The following is a 26292-nucleotide window of genomic DNA, read 5'->3' as shown; positions in this document are numbered from 1 at the left end:
TATAGCCCACAAAAAAATGATCCATAAACTGCGTGTAATATAGGAAAGACAGCAGGTGAGGGAGGTCTCTATTGAAATCAATGCCAGTATGACAAGATGATATATAGGAAAGACAGCAGGTGAGGGAGGTCTCTATTGAAATCAATGCCAGTATGACAAGATGATATATAGGAAAGACAGCAGGTGAGGGAGGTCTCTATTGAAATCAATGCCAGTATGACAAGATGATATATAGGAAAGACAGCAGGTGAGGGAGGTCTCTATTGAAATCAATGCTAGTGTGACAAGATGATATATAGGAAAGACAGCAGGTGAGGGAGGTCTCTATTGAAATCGATGCCAGTGTGACAAGATGATATATAGGAAAGACAGCAGGTGAGGGAGGTCTCTATTGAAATCAATGCCAGTATGACAAGATGATATATAGGAAAGACAGCAGGTGAGGGAGGTCTCTATTGAAATCAATGCCAGTATGACAAGATGATATATAGGAAAGACAGCAGGTGAGGGAGGTCTCTATTGAAATCAATGCCAGTATGACAAGATGATATATAGGAAAGACAGCAGGTGAGGGAGGTCTCTATTGAAATCAATGCCAGTATGACAAGATGATATATAGGAAAGACAGCAGGTGAGGGAGGTCTCTATTGAAATCAATGCTAGTATGACAAGATGATATATAGGAAAGACAGCAGGTGAGGGAGGTCTCTATTGAAATCAATGCCAGTATGACAAGATGATATATAGGAAAGACAGCAGGTGAGGGAGGTCTCTATTGAAATCAATGCCAGTATGACAAGATGATATATAGGAAAGACAGCAGGTGAGGGAGGTCTCTATTGAAATCGATGCCAGTGTGACAAGATGATATATAGGAAAGACAGCAGGTGAGGGAGGTCTCTATTGAAATCGATGCCAGTGTGACAAGATGATATATAGGAAAGACAGCAGGTGAGGGAGGTCTCTATTGAAATCGATGCCAGTGTGACAAGATGATATATAGGAAAGACAGCAGGTGAGGGAGGTCTCTATTGAAATCAATGCCAGTGTGACAAGATGATATATAGGAAAGAAAGCAGGTGAGGGGGTCTCTATTGAAATCGATGCCAGTGTGACAAGATGATATATAGGAAAGACAGCAGGTGAGGGAGGTCTCTATTGAAATCAATGCCAGTGTGACAAGATGATATATAGGAAAGACAGCAGGTGAGGGAGGTCTCTATTGAAATCAATGCCAGTGTGACAAGATGATATATAGGAAAGAAAGCAGGTGAGGGGGTCTCTATTGAAATCAATGCCAGTATGACAAGATGATATATAGGAAAGACAGCAGGTGAGGGAGGTCTCTATTGAAATCAATGCCAGTATGACAAGATGATATATAGGAAAGACAGCAGGTGAGGGAGGTCTCTATTGAAATCAATGCCAGTATGACAAGATGATATATAGGAAAGACAGCAGGTGAGGGAGGTCTCTATTGAAATCAATGCCAGTATGACAAGATGATATATAGGAAAGACAGCAGGTGAGGGAGGTCTCTATTGAAATCGATGCCAGTGTGACAAGATGATATATAGGAAAGACAGCAGGTGAGGGAGGTCTCTATTGAAATCAATGCCAGTGTGACAAGATGATATATAGGAAAGACAGCAGGTGAGGGGGTCTCTATTGAAATCAATGCCAGTATGACAAGATGATATATAGGAAAGACAGCAGGTGAGGGAGGTCTCTATTGAAATCGATGCCAGTGTGACAAGATGATATATAGGAAAGACAGCAGGTGAGGGAGGTCTCTATTGAAATCAATGCCAGTGTGACAAGATGATATATAGGAAAGACAGCAGGTGAGGGGGTCTCTATTGAAATCAATGCCAGTATGACAAGATGATATATAGGAAAGACAGCAGGTGAGGGAGGTCTCTATTGAAATCAATGCCAGTATGACAAGATGATATATAGGAAAGACAGCAGGTGAGGGAGGTCTCTATTGAAATCAATGCCAGTATGACAAGATGATATATAGGAAAGACAGCAGGTGAGGGAGGTCTCTATTGAAATCAATGCCAGTATGACAAGATGATATATAGGAAAGACAGCAGGTGAGGGAGGTCTCTATTGAAATCAATGCCAGTATGACAAGATGATATATAGGAAAGACAGCAGGTGAGGGAGGTCTCTATTGAAATCGATGCCAGTATGACAAGATGATATATAGGAAAGACAGCAGGTGAGGGAGGTCTCTATTGAAATCGATGCCAGTATGACAAGATGATATATAGGAAAGACAGCAGGTGAGGAAGGTCTCTATTGAAATCAATGCTAGTATGACAAGATGATATATAGGAAAGACAGCAGGTGAGGGAGGTCTCTATTGAAATCGATGCTAGTGTGACAAGATGATATATAGGAAAGACAGCAGGTGAGGGAGGTCTCTATTGAAATCGATGCCAGTATGACAAGATGATATATAGGAAAGACAGCAGGTGAGGGAGGTCTCTATTGAAATCGATGCCAGTGTGACAAGATGATATATAGGAAAGACAGCAGGTGAGGGAGGTCTCTATTGAAATCGATGCCAGTGTGACAAGATGATATATAGGAAAGACAGCAGGTGAGGGAGGTCTCTATTGAAATCGATGCCAGTATGACAAGATGATATATAGGAAAGACAGCAGGTGAGGGAGGTCTCTATTGAAATCGATGCCAGTGTGACAAGATGATATATAGGAAAGACAGCAGGTGAGGGAGGTCTCTATTGAAATCATGCCAGTATGACAAGATGATATATAGGAAAGACAGCAGGTGAGGGAGGTCTCTATTGAAATCAATGCCAGTATGACAAGATGATATATAGGAAAGACAGCAGGTGAGGGAGGTCTCTATTGAAATCGATGCCAGTGTGACAAGATGATATATAGGAAAGACAGCAGGTGAGGGGGAGGTCTCTATTGAAATCGATGCCAGTATGACAAGATGATATATAGGAAAGACAGCAGGTGAGGGGGTCTCTATTGAAATCGATGCCAGTGTGACAAGATGATATATAGGAAAGAAAGACAGCAGGTGAGGGAGGTCTCTATTGAAATCGATGCCAGTGTGACAAGATGATATATAGGAAAGAAAGCAGGTGAGGGGGGTCTCTATTGAAATCGATGCCAGTATGACAAGATGATATATAGGAAAGACAGCAGGTGAGGGAGGTCTCTATTGAAATCGATGCCAGTGTGACAAGATGATATATAGGAAAGACAGCAGGTGAGGGAGGTCTCTATTGAAATCGATGCCAGTGTGACAAGATGATATATAGGAAAGAAAGCAGGTGAGGGGGGTCTCTATTGAAATCGATGCCAGTATGACAAGATGATATATAGGAAAGACAGCAGGTGAGGGAGGTCTCTATTGAAATCGATGCCAGTGTGACAAGATGATATATAGGAAAGACAGCAGGTGAGGGAGGTCTCTATTGAAATCGATGCCAGTATGACAAGATGATATATAGGAAAGACAGCAGGTGAGGGAGGTCTCTATTGAAATCGATGCCAGTATGACAAGATGATATATAGGAAAGACAGCAGGTGAGGGAGGTCTCTATTGAAATCGATGCCAGTATGACAAGATGATATATAGGAAAGACAGCAGGTGAGGGGGGTCTCTATGGAAATCGATGCCAGAATGACAAGATGATATATAGGAAAGACAGCAGGTGAGGGGGGTCTCTATTGAAATCGATGCCAGTATGACAAGATGATATATAGGAAAGACAGCAGGTGAGGGAGGTCTCTATTGAAATCGATGCCAGTATGACAAGATGATATATAGGAAAGACAGCAGATGAGGGGGTCTCTATTGAAATCGATGCCAGAATGACAAGATGATATATAGGAAAGACAGCAGGTGAGGAGGTCTCTATTGAAATCGATGCCAGTATGACAAGATGATATATAGGAAAGACAGCAGGTGAGGGAGGTCTCTATTGAAATCGATGCCAGAATGACAAGATGATATATAGGAAAGACAGCAGATGAGGGGGGTCTCTATGGAAATCGATGCCAGAATGACAAGATGATATATAGGAAAGACAGCAGGTGAGGGAGGTCTCTATTGAAATCGATGCCAGTATGACAAGATGATATATAGGAAAGACAGCAGGTGAGGGAGGTCTCTATTGAAATCGATGCCAGAATGACAAGATGATATATAGGAAAGACAGCAGATGAGGGGGGTCTCTATGGAAATCGATGCCAGAATGACAAGATGATATATAGGAAAGACAGCAGGTGAGGGGGGTCTCTATGGAAATCGATGCCAGAATGACAAGATGATATATAGGAAAGACAGCAGGTGGATGGTCTCTATTGAAATCGATGCCAGTGTGACACAACAGTAGGAGTTGGAGGGAAGGCCTCATCCGATCATCTCAAGGGTCATTTGAGCAGCCAAAGTCCATTTCCATTTACCAGCAGGTTTTCTATTTAAACCTTTATTTGAAATGAATCATTAATGTAGTGTAGCAGGCACAGGCATTTCCTTTATACTAAGGGAACAAAAAATATTTTAAAAAACAAAAATCGTACCAAGTGTTGCATCCATTAAATCCTAGTTCACATAAAGACAATGAAATATTAAAATTCACATACTTTTAAACTCCCATGAACACTGGCAAAATAAATGGAGAAAATGTGGTTCTTAGTGGTTTAGCCCTCAGAAGAGTCCTAGGAGTGCCACAGAAAATGGATGTTGTTTGTAAGTCTCTGCTGCAGGCCTGCAGCCGAGGTGGTCTGAGAGGGGATAAAACCCTGGAGAGTGGTTTGTGGGAGCAGAAGGGGGGTTGCCAAATGTTTACACATTTCACCAAGTTATTTGCATTGTCCACGGGGAGACAATTAGCACACAATTCCCTCCCAGCAGGATTATGGAGATAAAATGGAACTTAAATGGATTTTACACTCCTCTGACAGGCAGATTAAAGGAGCTGTTTACAAAGACAAACTTTAAACCACTATGGGGCATAGGACAGCAGCCATGCTGAGGAACTACTCCTATGTGTGGGTGAAGATTGAATTCTTTAGTAGGACAACAAAAAGCAACGCGTATGCCCATTCCCAGAGGCAGCTGGAACGGAATGAAGAAACATTAAATCTCCTTTGAACTAGCACTGCAAATCCACAACTTTGATAAAGACGAGTTCTATCTGCAGACCTACTCGCAAAAGACATGAGACCTCAGAGAAATGTGTTTCGAATAAACAGATATTTTCATAAAGGGGGACCTCACAATTAGTCATTTGATACTCTCTCCCTGTGTGTAGGTCTCAGTCCAATTCCCTGGAATCAATCAGAGCTCCCAAAGGATACTCCCTGCACCCCTTAATCTCCTGGTTTTATTACTTTCCAGACAGAGTCAGGCCAGTTCCACCCTACCCCCATCTCTCCCTTTTGTAGTGATCTCCAGCAAAGCCTGTTTTTCCCCCCCACTCCCCTTCACCGCTGCAGAGTGCTTTTCATGCAGGAGAGCCTCTTACATCAGCCTCCTCACACAAGAGAGCACAACAGCCAGCAGAGGCCTGTCTCTGTGGGAAAAATGTCATACTGACTGTTGTATTGCTCAACTGTTTATTATTTTCCAGTCTTCAACATAGTCGGCAGAGGGCTTGAAAATAAATACATCGCCACATCTCTTACAGGGCTATCAGGGATGTGAATTTGCTAATACAGAACAAGTGATATGCACTCCAACATGTACCCTTTGTTTAATATTCATTACAACTATTCAATGTGTCCCAATCGCTCATAGTCCTTGGAATGTATTGGCTATCAGATTCCCTATTATAAAGCAGGAAACAGGGGGTCAAGATGTTACCTATGTTTATTATTTCATCAACATTCAGTATGACAATGAAAATCACCCAAACTACTAAAGTTGAAGTCACCACAAACATATGTAGCTTTCACGAGACTGAATTAAAATGTCTTATTGCAGTCGCTACTCTACTGTAGCCAAGTAACAAAAAAGGGGGGGTATAAATAGTGTACTTTCCATCCATCAGACAAACGTGTATTGACGCCCAGGTAATGAGATGTCTGGCGGACTGATGATGCTAGCTTATTGCTTGACAGTAAACCCAAATGAGAGTCATTAATTTGTGGTTATAGAGCCGGGTTCTTGCCATCCGTTGCAATTAATTACGTGACTGTAATGGTTTTGCGGAGAGAGAGAGAGAGCAACCTGAACCTGTGCTAATACAATGCAAAGAAATGTCGATTTGAGACAAGACAAATATAAAACAGACATATTTCCATACATGTATTGACCCGAGTTTTTAAATCAGTGCATAATAAATAAATCGGTCAATTATGACCGTAGAAACAAACGTGACGTGGGAAATCCAGATATAATGGCTAATAGGTAAAACAAATAAATACAATAAACACTTGAAATGTCTCGAAAACAACCGCATTTCGTTTGATTTACCACCTGTATGTTCGTGTTGTGGTCTGAAAAGTACTCCTAACAATCAAATGGTTCAAAAGCATTGGCCCCTAGTTGACTGATTCAGCGGACTAATTAGCTTGCGTTGCCTGCAGATGTCTAGAAGCTACAAGTCAATGTTCCATGTCGGCTGCTAGTAGTGCAGGACCTAGTCGCCCGAGCTGTTGTACACACGATACCGAAACACGTTACAATGTAATACCAACACATTATTAAAAGTAGCCAATTGATTAGCGAATGTAACGCTTACCTTTTTCAGCATGTCTTGACACGGTGGTCGCCGGGTAAAGAAAGGTGAGACAGAGGAGAGAGAGGAGCAACCTTGCTCCCCGCTCCGCCATCACTTTTCAAAAATAAATGTTTGCAGGCTTCAAGAACCCCGGAGAAAATCCGTGTTTAAAATCCTCTGCCACCTATTTCCATACACTTCCGAGACAAACGAAGAACATCAATGTTTCATCTATGAAATGTTTAAAAACATCCGGTACCAGCTACTTTTGAAACTGTCCGGATGAAACATGTAGCTGGCTTGTGAGCTCGAAGTATGGAGAGACCGCAGGTTAGACTGTTTTCTCAACTTGGTGGAGGGGTTGAAGGAAAACTGAAGTCAATCCATTGCTTCAGAGCCAATTCGTTCGAAAAAATGGTGGAATCGACGGTCACACACGAATCCAAGCTATTCCAAATGCAATCAAATGCGTAAAACCCGAGAACAATGACAGTTGAAAAGATTGATCAAGGTCCGACTGATCGGAGAAAACGACACCGCAGCCAGCTTCTGCTCGCGAACGGAACGTAATAGCAGCGTGGAAGGGCTGGAATTCTATGTGGGTCCCCGGAAAACAGGGCGTGGAGTCATGCGGAATTCAGGATTGTAGGCTATATGTTGGCGAAATCTAAACTATGGATTGGTGATGGGATCAGTAAGCCACTTACATTTTTACCTGTGAAATCTGCAAATGAATGTAGATTAAACATTACATAGCAAATAAAGAAAATGCATATCCAGCGAGTGACAGCAAGTAGTTTACAAAATGGTGAGATTACCTTTCAATAGAATGTCTTAAATGTCTCCATTCAATGTATTCATCGTTTCATTAACAACATATGTTAGGCTATAAATATGCTTAGATATTATTTAATTGTCAAGTTTTGTTGTAGGCGTTTGTAACATTGCTGAAAATAGTTTTTATTCATAGGCAATGAAAGGCAACTGTAGAATATGAATTGATTCACTCCGAGCTATAGTAGCATACCACCTTGGTGAATGTAATTGTAGTATTTTCATATAGAGACTTTTTTAACTGTATAAAAATCAATATTCCTTCACCCATGTTATGATGCAAAAGAGTTTCCAGGGGATTTTCAACTCCTTGTCCCCAGGCAATGAATCATTTTAGAGAGATAAACCAAGGTTTGTGCACATTCCAAATATTTGCATGGTGAGTTCTTCCTGTTGATAAACAAGACAAACATCTATTGCATACATCATCCTAATTGGCCAAGGCATCTAAATACTGTTGTAGCTCTATTTAATGCTGGCAGATTATTTCACATGTTGGCTGGATCTCAGGTGATCAGAGATTACAATAATCCTGATAATTAACGTATTGTTAGGACAAGATGAAGCTATTTTAGATTGAGTTTAGACAATACGGCAGCAATATAGTAACATCAGTATGATAATATACTAAACTGATCATATAAATATCAGAATGACCTCCGTTCTGCATCTATCTCAATCTATATGAGTATTCTGAGTATAGGACCAGTGGTATTGATAGTGTGACCATGGAATATTAGTTATGAAGCAGGTGAAAATTACTAGGGTTGCTCCTCTGGCCATAGCATCTAACCCATAAGGACTTGGGAAAAATGGTGCCTGAAACCAGTCTGACAGTCCCCACTCACTAATTTGTTCACTCGTGTATTGAGGAGAACCCAAGCACTCAGAAGTATGGAAGAGCTCCATCCACTGGCTCATGCATTCCATAGCATGTGAATAGAGATGCCAGCAGCACTATACCCACCCCATTCACATGACCATGCAAACCCCCTTTAATGCCAGCAGCACTATACCCACCCCCATTCACATGACCATGCAAACCCCCTTTAATGCCAGCAGCACTATACCCACCCCACATGACCATTCACATGACCATGCAAACCCCCTTTAATGCCAGCAGCACTATACCCACCCCCATTCACATGACCTTGCAAACCCCTTTAATGCCAGCAGCACTATACCCACCCCCATTCACACGACCATGCAAACCCCCTTTAATGCCAGCAGAACTATACCCATCCCCCATTCACAAGACCATGCAAACCCCCTTTAATGCCAGCAGCACTATACCCACCCTATTCACATTACGCATCTCCCCCTTTAAAGCTTTGAAATGATTGTATTTTTTTTAAATACAGTTTTGCACTGTATTTGAAGCAGAACTGAAATGCCTTCCGATATACAGTATGCAAATGCACTGTTTTTGTTGTTGTTCTAACATAGAAAAATATGTGTGAAAAGTCATTATCAGGTAGCTGTGTTCTGATATCTGTGACCTGTTAAACAGTGCAGGCTGCTGAGGGCAGGACGGCACATAATAATGGCTGGAACGGCGAAAAAAGGAATGACATCAAACACATTGAAACCAGTGTTTGATGTATTTGATACCATTCCACTGATTCCCCTGCAGCCATTACCACAAGCCCGTCCTCCCAAATTAAGGTGCCACCAACCACCTGTGCTGTTATATCACTAGATTAAATTCATATGTGAATAATCCAATTGCAGTTCTGCCTTGGAGCCATGATACACCTCAAAAGCTATGGCTTTAGAATAAAACTCAGCAACGACTTGCAGAATCAACCCTGTGTAACTGTTGGGAGATGCTACAGTCTCATTTCAAGCCAGGCTTCTCCTGCCCTATGAACCATACAGTGGAATATATTATGGTTCTCCAGGCCAGCTACGAGACGGAGAGAAATGAAGGCGTCTAGACCTATCCCCATGCTCAATTACCCTCAATATGAGATCTATATTCATGACTTAGAGGTGGCGTCGGGTTTGAAATGTCCAACTAGGAAACCAGAGAGATATCAGGAATGGTTTAAAAAGACGGATGAAATAGAAGAAGCAATAGCATTACTATCACATTATTAACATGTCATGTGTTGGCTACTATTCATAAACGATGTGATGACCTTAACATGTGTGTGTTATTAGAACTGTTGCATGTATGATGTAACTGTTGGGTTGAAGGGTTGAAAACACACTGAATAAAGCATACAACTTCACAGTTTAAGAATGGTCTACACAACGATGCCCTGAAAGATGTTTCTGTTCCAGTTTACTGCACCAAGAAGGAAAGCGTTAAAAATCCATTTGCACATGAAGGTTAAGGAGGGGCCACATCAATCCTTCCAGATGCTTGGGTTTGTAAACACCAGCTTGTTGCTTACGGCTCAGGAAGCATTTTTCCACCCAGATTATGAAGAGGTTATACCTAATCTCTGGCATGTAAGGAGATTTCATTAGGCATATGGAAGCACAGGAGGCTATTTGAACCTGTGTTTCTATATGCTATAGGTCTAAGGGAACCGTCATGGGATTATACCACTTGATTAGGCACTATAGATATACAACTATTGATCTTTGGAGGTTGATAAAGGACTGTAATTTGAACCCTTCTGAATCGTTTGGACCATTCTGAACCTTTTTATAGAGTGGACTGTTACAGGAAGCATATTGACTTTGATGACATGGTTGAGTATTATTGTGCTGTGAATTTTGCACTGTCACTGTCTCAAACAAATCTAGGCCAACAACAAGACAGGGGACTTCATGTGGGAATAGCTATCAAAGATAGTACCAATTACTGTGAAGTATCCTCTGGGCTAACCTAAATCACCATTTCATATCGACTACCTACACACAAAGAAAGCTCATTATCCACCAATGGTCTGTTGCAGAGACAACAAAAGTCCATTCTTCAGCCCTAGTTTTTGATATTGGAGAACGCTGAACGCTGGAAGACATAATAAAGACAAAAATAAGGATGTTATTCCAATTCCACATTATTCCAGTTCTAACTTTATCCCGACGGCAGTGAGACTGGTGTGGATTACATGCATTGGCACCAGAATTAATGCGATCCCAGTCGGAATCAGATCCTATTATTCTGAGTCAGATTAGGTGGTGTGGGGGATTAGGGCACCATGAGTCAGATGGATGTGGTCTCTGGCCTGACGGCGGGTGGTAACATGCTCACTTCCTGTAGCGAACGCGCTATTCACTTGCCAGTGAACACAGTGGGACCAGGTTATAAACTCAAAATAGCTTGGTGGCGATGACAAGGACTAGTACATACTTTATGTGGGTGGATGATGAGTGATTTCCCCTCGTATGTGAGTACATTAAGGGATTATGCACAATCAGTCATCCCATTGTCTTAGTGATTTACAGTGGGGGTGATATTAATACCATATCAATTAGCTACAAATGTAAGAGTTCAAGGATTTGTGTGTGTGTGTCTAAGGGGGGGGGGGATTGTGCATTCATGTCTCTGTATGTCTGTCTGTGTTGCGGGGGAGTGTGTGTGTCGGGGGAGGGGGTTGTGCATTCATGTCTCTGTATGTCTGTCTGTGTTGCGTGGGGGAGTGTGTGTGTCTAGGGGGGGGTGCATTCATGTCTCTGTATGTCTGTCTGTGTTGCGTGGGGAGTGTGTGTCGGGGGAGGGGGGTTGTGCATTCATGTCTCTGTATGTCTGTCTGTGTTGCGTGGGGGAGTGTGTGTGTCGGGGGAGGGGGTGTGCATTCATGTCTCTGTATGTCTGTCTGTGTTGCGTGGGGGAGTGTGTGTCGGGGGAGGGGGGTTGTGCATTCATGTCTCTGTATGTCTGTCTGTGTTGCGTGGGGAGTGTGTGTGTCGGGGGAGGGGGGTTGTGCATTCATGTCTCTGTATGTCTGTCTGTGTTGCGTGGGGAGTGTGTGTGTCGGGGGAGGGAGGGTTGTGCATTCATGTCTCTGTATGTCTGTCTGTGTTGCGTGGGGAGTGTGTGTGTCTAGGGGTGGGGGGGGGTTGTGCATTCATGTCTCTGTATGTCTGTCTGTGCTGCGTGGGGGGAGTGTGTGTGTCTAGGGGTGGGGGGGTTGTGCATTCATGTCTCTGTATGTCTGTCTGTGCTGCGTGGGGAGTGTGTGTGTCTAGGGGTGGGGGGGTTGTGCATTCATGTCTCTGTATGTCTGTCTGTGCTGCGTGGGGAGTGTGTGTGTCTAGGGGTGGGGAGGGGGTTGTGCATTCATGTCTCTGTATGTCTGTCTGTGTTGCGTGGGGGAGTGTGTGTGTCGTACGCTTGGACCTGTAAAACAAACAGCTGCTGTGTACCTGGCTTCCCACTCAGGGGTATAGATGGCAGCACATCGCCTCATAGAGCAAACTCACCTGCCAGTGCACAACACATACTTCAGCAGGAACCAGAGTACACCGAGACATCCCATGATACATGTGCTTACGCAGGCATATTTTAAGACCTGGCACACCTCACCTCACACATGTCAGCAGTTTCTCGCTTTCTTACTTCCTTTCTTTCTCCATCTCTCTCTCGTTCTTTTGCTCTCTCTCTTTCACAGCTCTTTTGCAGGTGATAATTATTCTAATTGCTCCTTCTTTGAAGTGCAACGGTCCGTATCAAACAGTGTGCTACTGAAATACTGCAGCATCAAACCTGGGCCAGTGTAAAACCTCATCTCTGGATCCCACAGATGGAGACAGAGCAGAGGACAAGACAGACCTTTAACTGGTACGATCACTCCAATAAGTCAATTCCATTTGGGTTTGGGTCAATTTAGGTAATGATTTGAAATTGAATGTCTGAATTTAAAATTAATGAGGGCCTCCCGAGTGGCACAGTGGTCCACTGTGCCACTATAGTTCCTGGTTAGAGTCCAGGCTCTGTCGCAGCCGGCCGTGACCAGAAGGCCCATGGGGTGGCACACAATTGTCCCAGCATCGTCCGGGTTTGGGGAGGATTTGGCCGGCACTAGTGACTCCTGTGGCGGGCCAGGCACAATGCACGCTGACACAGTCGCCAGGTGTACGGTGTTTCCTCCGACACAACACATTGGTGCAGCTGGCTTCCGGGTTAAACGGGCCTTGTGTCAAGAAGCAGTGCGGCTTGGCTGGGTTGTGTTTTGGAGGATGCACGGCTCTCGACCTTCGCCTCTCCCGAGTCCATACGGGAGTTGCAGCAATGAGACAAGTGTCATGTTTGTCATTTATTGTCATGTCTTGTCCCTGTGCTCCCCATGCTATTCGTTTCCCTCTGCTGGTCTTGTTTGGTTCTATCCCTCTCTCTCCCCCTCCCTCTCTCACTCTCTCGCTCTCTCTTCTCTCTGTCGTTCCGTTCCTGCTCCCAGCTGTTCCTATTCCCCTAATCATCATTTAGTCTTCCCACACCTGTTCCCGATCCTTTCCCCTGATTAGAGTCCCTATTTATTCCTTTGTGATCCGTTCCTGTTCCGTCGGTTCCTTGTATTGTATTCACCATGCCGTGATTGCGTTTCGCCCTGTCCTGTCGTGTTTTTGCCGTGATTGTGTATCACCCTGTCCTGTCGTGTTTTGTGCCTTCATCAGATGCTGCGTGTGAGCAGGTGTCTCAGTCGACTACGGCCTGCGCCTACCCGGCGACCTGCAGTCTGTGGCCGCTTCTCCAGTTGTTTCCCTCTACAAGTCTAGAGGAATTCTGTTATTCCGTTTTGGACTTTAATAAACTCTGTTTCTGTTAAGTCGCTTTTGGGTCCTCTTTTACCTGCATGACAGAAGGAACCGACCAAGGAATGGACCCAGCGACTTCAGACGCTCGTTACACTGCCGTCGAGATCCAAGGAGCCATGCTCGGCAGACACGAGCAGGAATTGTCTGCTGCTCGCCATGCCGTGGAGAACCTGGCCGCTCAGGTTTCCGACCTCTCTGGACAGTTCCAGAGTCTACGTCTCGTGCCACCTGTTACTCCCTGGCCTGCCGAGCCTCCAGAACCCAGGGTTAATAACCCACCTTGCTACTCCGGGCAGCCCACTGAGTGCCGCTCCTTTCTCACGCAGTGTGAGATTGTGTTCTCTCTCCAACCCCACACATACTCTAGAGAGAGAGCTCGGGTTGCTTACGTCATTTCACTCCTTACTGGCCGGGCTCGAGAATGGGGCACAGCTATCTGGGAGGCAAGGGCTGATTGCTCTAACAAATTCCAGAACTTTAAAGAGGAGATGATTCGGGTTTTTGACCGTTCAGTTTTTGGTGGGGAGGCTTCTAGGGCCCTGGCTTCCTTATGCCAAGGTGAACGGTCCATAACGGATTATTCCATTGAGTTTCGCACTCTTGCTGCCTCTAGTGAGTGGAACGAGCCGGCGCTGCTCGCTCGTTTTCTGGAGGGACTCCACGCAGTGGTTAAGGATGAGATTCTCTCCCGGGAGGTTCCTTCAGATGTGGACTCTTGATTGCTCTCGCCATCCGCATAGAACGACGGGTAGATCTTCGTCACCGGGCTCGTGGAAGAGAGCTCGCATCAACGGTGTTTCCCTGCTCCGCATCGCAACCATCTCCCTCCTCTGGCTTTGAGACTGAGCCCATGCAGCTGGGAGGGATTCGCATCTCGAATAAGGAGAGGGAACGGAGGATCACCAACCGCCTGTGCCTCTATTGCGGAGTTGCTGGACATTTTGTTAATTCATGTCCAGTAAGAGGCCAGAGCCCATCAGTAAGCGGAGGGCTACTGGTGAGCGCTACTACTCAGGTCCCTTCATCTAGATCTTGTACTACTATGTCGGTCCATCTACGCTGGACCGGTTCGGGTGCTACATGCAGTGCTTTGATTGACTCTGGGGCTGAGGGTTGTTTCATGGACGAAGCATGGGCTCGGAAACATAACATTCCTTTCAGACCGTTAGACAGGCCTACGCCCATGTTTGCCTTAGATGGTAGTCATCTTCCCAGTATCAAATTTGAGACACTACCTTTAACTCTCACAGTATCTGGTAACCACAGTGAGACTATTTCTTTTTTGATTTTCCGTTCACCGTTTACACCTGTTGTTTTGGGTCACCCCTGGCTTGTATGTCATAATCCTTCTATTAATTGGTCTAGTAATTCTATCCTATCCTGGAACGTTTCTTGTCATGTGAAGTGTTTAATGTCTGCCATCCCTCCCATTTCTTCTGTCCCTACTTCTCAGGAGGAACCTGGCGATTTGACAGGAGTGCCGGAGGAATATCATGATCTGCGCACGGTCTTCAGTCGGTCCCGAGCCAACTCCCTTCCTCCTCACCGGTCGTATGATTGTAGTATTGATCTCCTTCCGGGGACCACTCCTCCTCGAGGTAGACTATACTCTCTGTCGGCTCCCGAACGTAAGGCTCTCAAGGATTATTTGTCTGTGTCTCTTGACGCCGGTACCATAGTGCCTTCTTCTTCTCCGGCCGGGGCGGGGTTTTTTTTTGTTAAGAAAAAGGACGGTACTCTGCGCCCCTGCGTGGATTATCGAGGGCTGAATGACATAACGGTTAAGAATCGTTATCCGCTTCCCCTTATGTCATCAGCCTTCGAGATTCTGCAGGGAGCCAGGTGCTTTACTAAGTTGGACCTTCGTAACGCTTACCATCTCGTGCGCATCAGAGAGGGGGACGAGTGGAAAACGGCGTTTAACACTCCGTTAGGGCATTTTGAGTACCGGGTTCTGCCGTTTGGTCTCGCCAATGCGCCAGCTGTTTTTCAGGCATTAGTTAATGATGTTCTGAGAGACATGCTGAACATCTTTGTTTTTGTCTACCTTGACGATATCCTGATTTTTTCACCGTCACTCGAGATTCATGTTCAGCACGTTCAACGTGTTCTCCAGCGCCTTTAGAGAATTGTCTCTACGTGAAGGCTGAGAAGTGCTCTTTTCATGTCTCCTCCGTTACCTTTCTCGGTTCCGTTATTTCCGCTGAAGGCATTCAGATGGATTCCGCTAAGGTCCAAGCTGTCAGTGAGTGGCCCGTTCCAAGGTCACGTGTCGAGTTGCAGCGCTTTCTAGGTTTCGCTAATTTCTATCGGCGTTTCATTCGTAATTTCGGTCAAGTTGCTGCCCCTCTCACAGCTCTTACTTCTGTCAAGACGTGTTTTAAGTGGTCCGGTTCCGCCCAGGGAGCTTTTGATCTTCTAAAAGAACGTTTTACGTCTGCTCCTATCCTCGTTACTCCTGACGTCACTAGACAATTCATTGTCGAGGTTGACGCTTCAGAGGTAGGCGTGGGAGCCATTCTATCCCAGCGCTTCCAGTCTGACGATAAGGTTCATCCTTGCGCTTATTTTTCTCATCGCCTGTCGCCATCTGAACGCAACTATGATGTGGGTAACCGCGAACTGCTCGCCATCCGCTTAGCCCTAGGCGAATGGCGACAGTGGTTGGAGGGGGCGACCGTTCCTTTGTCGTTTGGACAGACCATAAGAACCTTGAGTACATCCGTTCTGCCAAACGACTTAATGCTCGTCAAGCTCGTTGGGCGTTATTTTCGCTCGTTTCGAGTTTGTGATTTCTTACCGTCCGGGTAGCAAGAACACCAAGCCTGATGCCTTATCCCGTCTTTTTTAGTTCTTCTGTGGCTTCTACTGATCCCGAGGGGATTCTTCCTTATGGGCGTGTTGTCGGGTTGACAGTCTGGGGAATTGAAAGACAAGTTAAGCAAGCACTCACGCACACTGCGTCGCCGCGCGCTTGTCCTAGTAACCTTCTTTTCGTTCCTGTTTCCACTCGTCTGGCTGTTCTTCAGTGGGCTCACTCTGCCAAGTTAGCTGGTTATCCCGGTGTTCGAGGCACTCTTGCTTCTATTCGCCAGCGCTTTTGGTGGCCGACTCAGGAGCGTGACACGCGCCGTTTCGTGGCTGCTTGTTCGGACTGCGCGCAGACTAAGTCAGGTAACTCTCCTCCTGCCGGTCGTCTCAGACCGCTCCCCATTCCTTCTCGACCATGGTCTCACATCGCCCTAGACTTCATTACCGGTCTGCCTTTGTCTGCGGGGAAGACTGTGATTCTTACGGTTGTCGATAGGTTCTCTAAGGCGGCACATTTCATTCCTCTCGCTAAACTTCCTTCCGCTAAGGAGACGGCACAAATCATCATCGAGAATGTGTTCAGAATTCATGGCCTCCCGTTAGACGCCGTTTCAGACAGAGGTCCGCAATTCACGTCACAGTTTTGGAGGGAGTTCTGTCGTTTGATTGGTGCGTCCGTCAGTCTCTCTTCCGGGTTTCATCCCCAGTCTAACGGTCAAGCAGAGAGGGCCAATCAGACGATTGGTCGCATACTACGCAGCCTTTCTTTCAGAAACCCTGCGTCTTGGGCAGAACAGCTCCCCTGGGCAGAATACGCTCACAACTCGCTTCCTTCGTCTGCTACCGGGTTATCTCCGTTTCAGAGTAGTCTGGGTTACCAGCCTCCTCTGTTCTCATCCCAGCTTGCCGAGTCCAGTGTTCCCTCCGCTCAAGCGTTTGTCCAACGTTGTGAGCGCACCTGGAGGAGGGTGAGGTCTGCACTTTGCCGTTACAGGGCACAGACTGTGAGAGCCGCCAATAAACGTAGGATTAAGAGTCCTAGGTATTGTTGCGGCCAGAGAGTGTGGCTTTCCACTCGCAACCTTCCTCTTACGACAGCTTCTCGTAAGTTGACTCCGCGGTTCATTGGTTCGTTCCGTGTCTCCCAGGTCGTCAATCCTGTCGCTGTGCGACTGCTTCTTCCGCGACATCTTCGTCGCGTCCATCCTGTCTTCCATGTCTCCTGTGTCAAGCCCTTTCTTCGCACCCCCGTTCGTCTTCCCTCCCCCCTCCCGTCCTTGTCGAGAGCGCACCTATTTACAAGGTACGTAGGATCATGGACATGCGTTCTCGGGACGGGGTCACCAATACTTAGTGGATTGGGAGGGTTACGGTCCTGAGGAGAGGAGTTGGGTTCCGTCTCGGGACGTGCTGGACCGTTCACTGATTGATGATTTCCTCCGTTGCCGCCAGGATTCCACCTCGAGTGCGCCAGGAGGCGCCGGTGAGTGGGGGGTACTGTCATGTTTTGTCTTATATTGTCTTGTCATTTTGCTTTTCCTTCTGTTCGTTTTCCCCCTGCTGGTCTTTTTAGGTTCGTTTCCCTTTTTCTCTCTCCCTCTCTCTCTCTCTTCTCTCTATCGTTCCGTTCCTGCTCCCAGCTGTTCCTATTCCCCTAATCAATCATTTAGTCTTCCCACACCTGTTCCCTATCTTTTCCCCTGATTAGAGTCCCTATTTCTCCCCTTGTTTTCCGTTTCTGTCCTGTCGGATCCTTGTATATTGTTCACCGTGCTGTGTCTTTGTATCGCCCTGTCGTGCCGTGTTTCCCTCAGATGCTGCGTGGTGAGCAGGTGTCTGAGTCTGCTACGGTCAAGTGCCTTCCCGAGGCAACCTGCAGTTTATTATCGAGTCTCCAGTCAGTTCTCGTGATTACGAGTGGAATTGTTTTTTATGCTTTATTTACCGCTCCGATTTGTCTAGGAGTATTGCTATTTCCTTAAACTGGATTAAAGACTCTGTTTTCGCCAAGTCGCTTTTGGGTCCTCATTCACCTGCATAACAGTGTGGATGGTACTAACGGTAGGAAGTTACAACTCACACTGTTCAACTGCTGTTAGTGTGTGGATGGTACTAACGGTAGGAAGTTACAACTCACACTGTTCACCTGCTGTTAGTGTGTGGATGGTACTAACGGTAGGAAGTTACAACTCACACTGTTCACCTGCTGTTAGTGTGTGGATGGTACTAACGGTAGGAAGTTACAACTCACACTGTTCACCTGCTGTTAGTGTGTGGATGGTACTAATGGTAGGAAGTTACAACTCACACTGTGAAAGGACTGTGAGTGACAGACGAAGGGCAGGTCCAACTGAAATGTCAATGGCTTGAAATAAAAGGAAATTCAATTCATTTGGCTCCCATTAAACCAAACAGTACACAGCCACATGTATCCTTTCACCCTCTAAAATGGAGTAGAACTGCATTTGTATAAGTATAGGTATTTCACTGGCAAGAGAGTAGTTAATCTCTGACTCATTTCCGAAAGATGGCCACTCCCCTGCACTTCAAAGACCGCTGTTACTTCTCTTCTCGGCAATTCTTGAAGGGAAAAAGGACATTTAAAGGTAAGATAAGGGTGAGAGGTGTAATTTGTCAAAAATGACATTTCAAAGAGTTTGAGTGGGAACGATAATGCAGTCTTGAAAGTGTTTGGCCCCTCTCTACCCTCCTTGCCGTGGAACGCTGTGAAGGCAGGCTTCTTTAACATCCCAGCAGGAGGCGAGCTCTTCCACGAGCTATGCTAACAAACCGAGCAGCGTGGGCTTCTGGGCTTAAAAAAAACTGGGCTTCAAAACGAATACTCAGTGCTGTTTACATGTTTCAGCCGCTGGCCTTCTTTGAATTAGCTACTGAAATATGTTTACGGAGACCAGCTGTGTGGGCCTCTGAATTTATTTCTGTAACGAGCAAATATTAGGAGTCTCTCGGGTGTCCGTGTTGATTCAGTGCAGCACTGTTAAAGCACAGTGCAAAATCTGTGAAGCTGTAAAGTTCAAGGGATACAAAGGACAAGTCAACGATTGATAGAAGTCGCTTCTGAGACAGTGACCTCATCATAAGGAATAACTTCAATCCAACTGACACATTCTCTTTGTCCTTTGTCCAGATGAGGTGATTTTGAATTCATGACACAAGCCAGGGCTGAATGGATGGGTTTCTATATAGGTTGTAATTAGTAGCAGTTGATATAAGGTCAAATCACTCAAGGGGTTTTCTGGGGGACACATGGAGCCCTCCAACACTAACAGCCTGATCCGTGTGATGACACGCTCCCCTTCCTCCTGCTCCCGGCCCCGGCAGCACTTGTGGTTAAGGTCTTTCTTCCTGCCAGAGGAGGTTGGCTGTTGTTGTTGGAATCACTACGACCACTTAAAGGGGCACTCTCAATCAACAGTGACTGCATTTCCTTAAAGGGACTCGGTGGGGACAGCGAGGGAATATGAAACGAGAAGTAATATGTATTGGTAAACGCCTGGTGCACCTCTCGGCCTCCGAAACAAATCTACAAGACCCAATCACAACCCATTTCAACCCTGACAAATACAAAACAGATTGTTTGATTCTGATAGGGGAAGAAAATTCTCTACCACATATGCCTCACTCTTATCCAGTCGCCTCTCTTATCTTCCATTCTGAGGCTGAGAGGGTTTTCCTGGCCACAGGGTTGGACTGTAATGTTTTATCCCTGATGGATGATCATACCTTTCCAACGGGGAGCCGGTCAGCGGGATCTCGTCGACTCAATGAGACGAGTCAGAGCACAGCAGAGCAGAGTTGTCCAGACAGACAATGAAATGGAGGCTGACATGTTGCAGTAATGGAGCAGAGAGAGAGGGAGAGAGAGAGAGAGAGAGAGAGAGAGAGAGAGAGAGAGAGAGAGAGAGAGAGAGAGAGAGAGAGAGAGACAGACAGAGACAGAGACAGAGACAGAGAGAGAGAGAGAGAGAGAGAGAGAGAAAGACAGAGACAGAGACAGAGACAGAGACAGAGACAGAGACAGAGAGAGACAGAGAGAGAGAGAGACAGCAGAGACAGAGAGAGACAGAGACAGAGACAGAGACAGAGACAGAGAGAGAGAGAGAGAGAGAGAGAGAGAGAGAGAGAGAGAGAGAGAGAGAGAGAGAGAGAGAGAGAGAGAGAGAGAGAGAGAATAGAACAGAGAGCTCCAGGGACAGGGTTAGGGATAATGACTGGGTTGGTGACAGGGTTAGGGATAGTGACAGGGTTAGGGATAGTGACAGGGTTAGGGATAATGACTGGGTTAGGGATAGGGACAGGGTTAGTGTAATGGATCTCGTGCTCCTCTTCTGAGGAGGAGTAGCCAAAAGGATCGGAGGACCAATGCGCAGCATGTCCATAATGTTTAATCAAGCACAACAGAACACTGGAACAAAACAATAAACGTGAATAAACGAAACAGTCCCTTGTGGTAACACACACTGACATGGAAGACAAACACCCACAACTCAAAAGTGAAACCAGGCTACCAAAGTATGATTCTCAATCAGGACAACGATTGACAGCTGCCTCTGATTGAGAATCATACTAGGCCGAACACAGAAATCCCAAATGATAGAAAAACGAACATCGACAACCCACCCAACTCGCGCCCTGACCATACTGAAACAAAGACATAATAATGACTGGGTTAAGGATAGGGACAGGGTTAGGGATAATGACAGGGTTAGGGATAATGACATGGTTAGGGTTAGGGACAGGGTTAGGGATTGGGACAGGGTTAGGGTTAGGGTTAGGGATTGGGACGGGGTTAGGGTTAGGGTTAGGGATTGAGACAGGGTTAGGGTTAGGGATTGAGACAGGGTTAGGGTTAGGGATTGAGACAGGGTTAGGGTTAGGGTTAGGGATTGAGACAGTGTTAGGGCTAGGGTTAGGGTTAGGGATAGGGACAGGGTCAGGGCTAGGGTTAGGGATTGAGACAGGGTTAGGGTTAGGGATTGAGACAGGGTTTGGGTTAGGGATTGAGACAGGGTTAGGGTTAGGGTTAGGGATTGAGACAGGGTTAGGGTTAGGGTTAGGGATTGAGACAGGGTTTGGGTTAGGGATTGAGACAGGGTTAGGGTTAGGGTTAGGGATTGAGACAGGGTTAGGGTTAGGGTTAGGGATTGAGACAGGGTTAGGGCTAGGGTTGGGGATAGGGACAGGGTTAGGGATGAACTGGATCTCTCAGGTCATATGAATCCTGTAGTCCTTTCTTTTTGTTCATGGTTGTCTGTGTAGCCAGTCAAGAGGTCAATGGCCACCCAGTCCCCCAGTGTGTCCCTATGCTACTGCTGTCCCCCAATACATCCCACTGGCTGATCACCTCCTTCAGTCCCCAGGCCTACATGAACATTATGGGTATCGTTCATATGACTGAACCTCCAGAGGAAGACTGTCCATTACGTCAGTGAGAATATCAACCGTTTAGTCCAACGCTGTGTCCAAACCCTTGAATTAGCCAATGGATCAGTTTAGGAGAACTAAAACCATTCCATATCACACAGAGGTGGAACAACTCAACTCTTTAGCCCCCCTCACAGACGTGGATCATTTAGGCTACACAGCCCAAACAACCTTGCTTTGTTCCCAGCCCCATTCAACATGCTACGGCTGGAGTCACATGTCAGACAGAGAAAGGAAGCATTAATCCCCTGTCGTCCATTACAAGGCATTACTGCTGCTGTGCTGTCTTTTCTCAAAACGTTATTTATTTCCTGCCCTGTAATTCGGTCCGCCTGCATAAGAAGCCGATTTGTTTACCCTGATGTTATATCTTATTATGTTTTGAATATGTCCCCCAGGTAATTACAGCATGTATGCAGAGAGAGTCCCCAAGAGGAATTACTGCATGTAGGCAGAGAGAGACCCCAAGAGGGATTACTGCATGTAGGCAGAGAGAGGCCCCAAAAGGAATTACTGCATGTAGGCAGAGAGAGACCCCAAGAGGATTTACTGCATGTAGGCAGAGAGAGACCCCAAGAGGATTTACTGCATGTATGCAGAGAGAGGCCCCAAAAGGAATTACAGCATGTAGGCAGAGAGAGGCCCCAAGAGGAATTACTGCATGTAGGCAGAGAGAGACCCCAAAAGGAATTACAGCATGTAGGCAGAGAGAGGCCCCAAGAGGAATTACTGCATGTAGGCAGAGAGAGACCCCAAGAGGATTTACTGCATGTAGGCAGAGAGAGGCCCCAAAAGGAATTACAGCATGTAGGCAGAGAGAGGCCCCAAGAGGAATTACTGCATGTAGGCAGAGAGAGGCCCCAAAAGGAATTACAGCATGTATGCAGAGAGAGTCCCCAAGAGGAATTACTGCATGTAGGCAGAGAGAGGCCCCAAAAGGAATTACAGCATGTATGCAGAGAGAGGCCCCAAGAGGAATTACTGCATGTAGGCAGAGAGAGGCCCCAAAAGGAATTACAGCATGTAGGCAGAGAGAGGCCCCAAGAGGAATTACAGCATGTAGGCAGAGAGAGGCCCCAAGAGGAATTACTGCATGTAGGTAGAGAGCGGCCCCAAGAGGAACTACTGCATGTAGGCAGAGAGAGGCCCCAAGAGGACCTACTGCATGTCGGTAGAGAGCGGCCCCAAGAGGAACTACTGCATGTAGGTAGAGAGCGGCCCCAAGAGGAACTATTGCATGTAGGTAGAGAGCGGCCCCAAGAGGAACTACTGCATTTCGGTAGAGAGCGGCCCCAATAGGAACTACTGCATTTCGGTAGAGAGCGGCCCCAAGAGGAACTACTGCATGTAGGTAGAGAGCGGCCCCAAGTGGAACTATTGCATGTAGGTAGAGAGCGGCCCCAAGAGGAACTACTGCATGTAGGTAGAGAGCGGCCCCAATAGGATTTACTGCGTGTAGGCAGAGAGAGGCCCCAAGAGGATTTACTGCGTGTAGGCAGAGAGAGGCACCAAGAGGTTGTGTTCAGCTTCCGCCGTGATAGGTAGTTCCCGCTTGGTTCTTTTTAAGGTTCCCTCTCTTCATTCTACCGGATCCGTCAAGCCTTTGCACGTCACAGTCTTACTCATTTGCATGTACAGTACCTGTGATATTTTAATATACTGTGGGCTTCCAGTCAGAATACCTGAGGTTTGAGTGTATGTAATTGTTTTTAGGTACCCACAAGTTTGCACCTATACTGACTGTCACGTTCTGACCTTTATTTCCTTTGTTTTGTATTTATTTAGTATGGTCAGGGTGTGAGTTGGGTGGGCAGTCTATGTTTGTTTTTCTATGTTTTGGGGTATTTCTATGTTTCAGCCTAATATGGTTCTCAATCAGAGGCAGGTGTCATTAGTTGTCTCTGATTGAGAATCATACTTAGGTAGCCTGGGTTTCACTGTGTGTGTGTGGGTGATTGTTCCTGTCTCTGTGTTTGCACCAGATAGGACTGTTTAGGTTTTCACTTTTCTTGTTTTATATAGTCTGTTCATGTTTAGTCGTCTTTATTAAAAACATGAATAACCACCACGCTGCATTTTGGTCCTCCTCTCTTTCACCAGAAGAAAACCCTTACAGAATCACCCACCACAACAGGACCAAGCGGCGTGGTAACGGGCAACAGCGGCGCAAAGAGGAATGGACATGGGACGATGTATTGGACGGCAAGGGTTGCTACACCTGGGAGGAGATCCTGGCGGGAAAGGATCGCCTTCCATGGGAACAGGTGGAGGCAGCTAGGAGAGCAGAGGCAGCCGGAGAGAGGAGCCGGCGATATGAGGGAACACGGCTGGCAAGGAAGCCCGAGAGGCAGCCCCAAAAATGTATTGGGTGGGGGCACACAGGAAGTGTGGCGAAGCCAGGTAGGAGACCTGCGCCAACTTCCTGTGCTTACCGGGGGGCGAGAGAGACCGGGCAGGCACTGTGTTATGCTGTGAAGCGCATGGTGTACCCAGTGCGGGTGCATAGCCCGGTGCGGTACATTCCAGCTCCACGTATCGGCCGGGCTAGAGTGGGCATCGAGCCAAGTGCCATGAAGCCGGCTCTACGCATCTGGTCTCCAGTGCCGGCTTACATGGCACCAGCCTTACGCACGGTGTCCCCGGTTCGCCTGCATAGCCCAGTGCGGGCTATTCCACTTCGCCGCACTGGCAGGGCGACCGGGACCATTCAACCGGGTAAGGTTGGGCAGGCTTGGTGCTCAAGAGCTCCAGTGCACCTGCACGGTCCGGTCTATCCGTCACCACCTCCACGCACCAGCCCTCCGGTGGCAGCCCCCCGCACCAGGCTGTCTCTCCGGCTCATCCTTACAGAGGCTCCCGCCTCTCCAGCGCTGCCGGAGTCTCCCGCCTCTCCAGCGCTGCCAGAGCCTTCCTCCTCTCCAGCGCTGCCAGAGCCTTCCTCCTCTCCAGCGCAGCCGGAGTCTCCCGCCTGTTCGGCGCCTCCCGCCCCTCAGTCCAGAGGCGCCAGAGCTACTCAGTCCAGCGCTGTCAGAGCCTTCCTCTCCAGCGTTGCCGGAGCTTCCCGTCTGCCCAGTGTTGCCGGAGCTTCCCGTCTGCCCAGCGCCACCTGAGCTACCCGTCTGCCCAGCGCCGCCTGAGCCACCCGTCTGCCCAGCGCCATCTGAGCTTCCCGTCTGTCCAGTGCCATCTGAGCTTCCCGTCTGCCCAGCGCCGCCTGTTCCGCCAGTCTGCCAGGGGCCGCCAGTGCCGCCAGTTTGCCAGGGGCCGCCAGTGCCGCCAGTCTGCCAGGGGCCACCAGTGCCGCCAGTCATCCGGGGGCCTCCAGTGCCACCAGTCAGCCAGGGGCCGCCAGTGCCGCCAGTCAGCCAGGGGCCGCCAGAGCCCCCTCAGCCCAGAGCCGCCAGAGCCCTTCAGCCCAGAGTCGCCAGAGCCCCTCAGCCCAGAGCCGCCAGAGCCCCTCAGTCCAGAGCTTCCGCCCCTCTGTCCAGAGCTTCCGCCCCTCTGTCCCGAGCTGCCCCTCAGTCCAGTGGGGTCATTTAGAGGGGTCGCCATGGTTAGGAGGCCACGGAAGCAGACAATAAGGCGGACTAAGACAATGGTGAAGTGGGGTCCGCGTCCCGCGCCAGAGCCGCCACCGCGGACAGACGCCCACCCAGACCCTCCCCTATAGGTTAAGGTTTTGCGGCCGGAGTCCGCACCTTTGGGGGGGGGGGGGGGGTACTGTCACGTTCTGACCTTTATTTCCTTTGTTTTGTATTTATTTAGTATGGTCAGGGCGTGAGTTGGGTGGGCAGTCTATGTTTGTTTTTCTATGTTTTGGGGTATTTCTATGTTTCGGCCTAGTATGGTTCTCAATCAGAGGCAGGTGTCATTAGTTGTCTCTGATTGAGAATCATACTTAGGTAGCCTGGGTTTCACTGTGTGTGTGTGGGTGATTGTTCCTGTCTCTGTGTTTGCACCAGATAGGACTGTTTAGGTTTTCACTTTTCTTGTTTTATATAGTCTGTTCAGGTATAGTCGTCTTTATTAAAAACATGAATAACCACCACGCTGCATTTTGGTCCGCCTCTCTTTCACCAGAAGAAAACCCTTACACTGACATTAATTGGGGACATGGGCTGGGAACCCTGTGAGGTGAGATGGACGGTGTGTGACGAGACGGTTGGATATGCCAATTGCCAGAATAGCCCCCAAAGTTTTTCAATGGGATCTCTCCATAGGGGGAGCCTGGGCAACCAAAATGTCTGACCTTTTCCAACAGTCTGACTGTGAACAGTTGTAATAAAATGAAGGGAGACATAGACACAATGAACAAACAACTGAGGATGCAATATCAAAAGAAATGGGTGGAGGAGATAAATCATAAACCCAAATTGAGAACCTTTTGTTTGATTAAGGGTGAATTGGTGTGTGAGAGATATATGATGTATAACCTAGCTAAAAGCTGGAGATCGCTATGTGAACAGGTCAGATCAGGGATATTGCCCTGTGTATTGAAACAGTTTGGTATAATGGTGACATGGAAAAGGATAGACTATGTAACTATTGTGACCTTAAAGAAATAGAGAATACATTTTTTTTAATGATCTATTTTCGTTTTTTCCTTATTCTAATTTATTCCAGAAAGCCCACCAGATATACCCTGGAATTATGTGGCTGAGCCATGAGGAGAAATACCCTGGAATTATGTGGCTGAGCCATGAGGAGATATACCCTGGAATTATGTGGCTGAGCCATGAGGAGATATACCCTGGAATTATGTGGCTGAGCCA

At 47.0% G+C, this 26292-nt stretch overlaps 1 protein-coding gene across 1 annotated transcript in view; it reads right to left on the bottom strand.

The window, feature by feature from the left end:
• Nucleotides 1-7309, bottom strand: part of LOC124019512 (neogenin-like) — an 81997-nt gene extending 74688 nt beyond the window's left edge. Inside the window, exon 1 of the mRNA XM_046334866.1 lies at nt 6740-7309. Coding sequence (XP_046190822.1) covers nt 6740-6830 — 91 coding nt within the window. The 5' untranslated portion in view covers nt 6831-7309. The remainder of the gene's footprint in view (nt 1-6739) is intronic.
• Nucleotides 7310-26292: the final 18983 nt, after the last annotated feature.

The sequence above is a fragment of the Oncorhynchus gorbuscha genome, unplaced genomic scaffold, assembly GCF_021184085.1.
Source record: "Oncorhynchus gorbuscha isolate QuinsamMale2020 ecotype Even-year unplaced genomic scaffold, OgorEven_v1.0 Un_scaffold_615, whole genome shotgun sequence".
Lineage (NCBI taxonomy): Eukaryota > Metazoa > Chordata > Actinopteri > Salmoniformes > Salmonidae > Oncorhynchus > Oncorhynchus gorbuscha.
The sequence above is the reverse complement of the archived record's forward strand: the minus strand, read 5'-3'. Positions and strand labels throughout refer to the sequence as shown.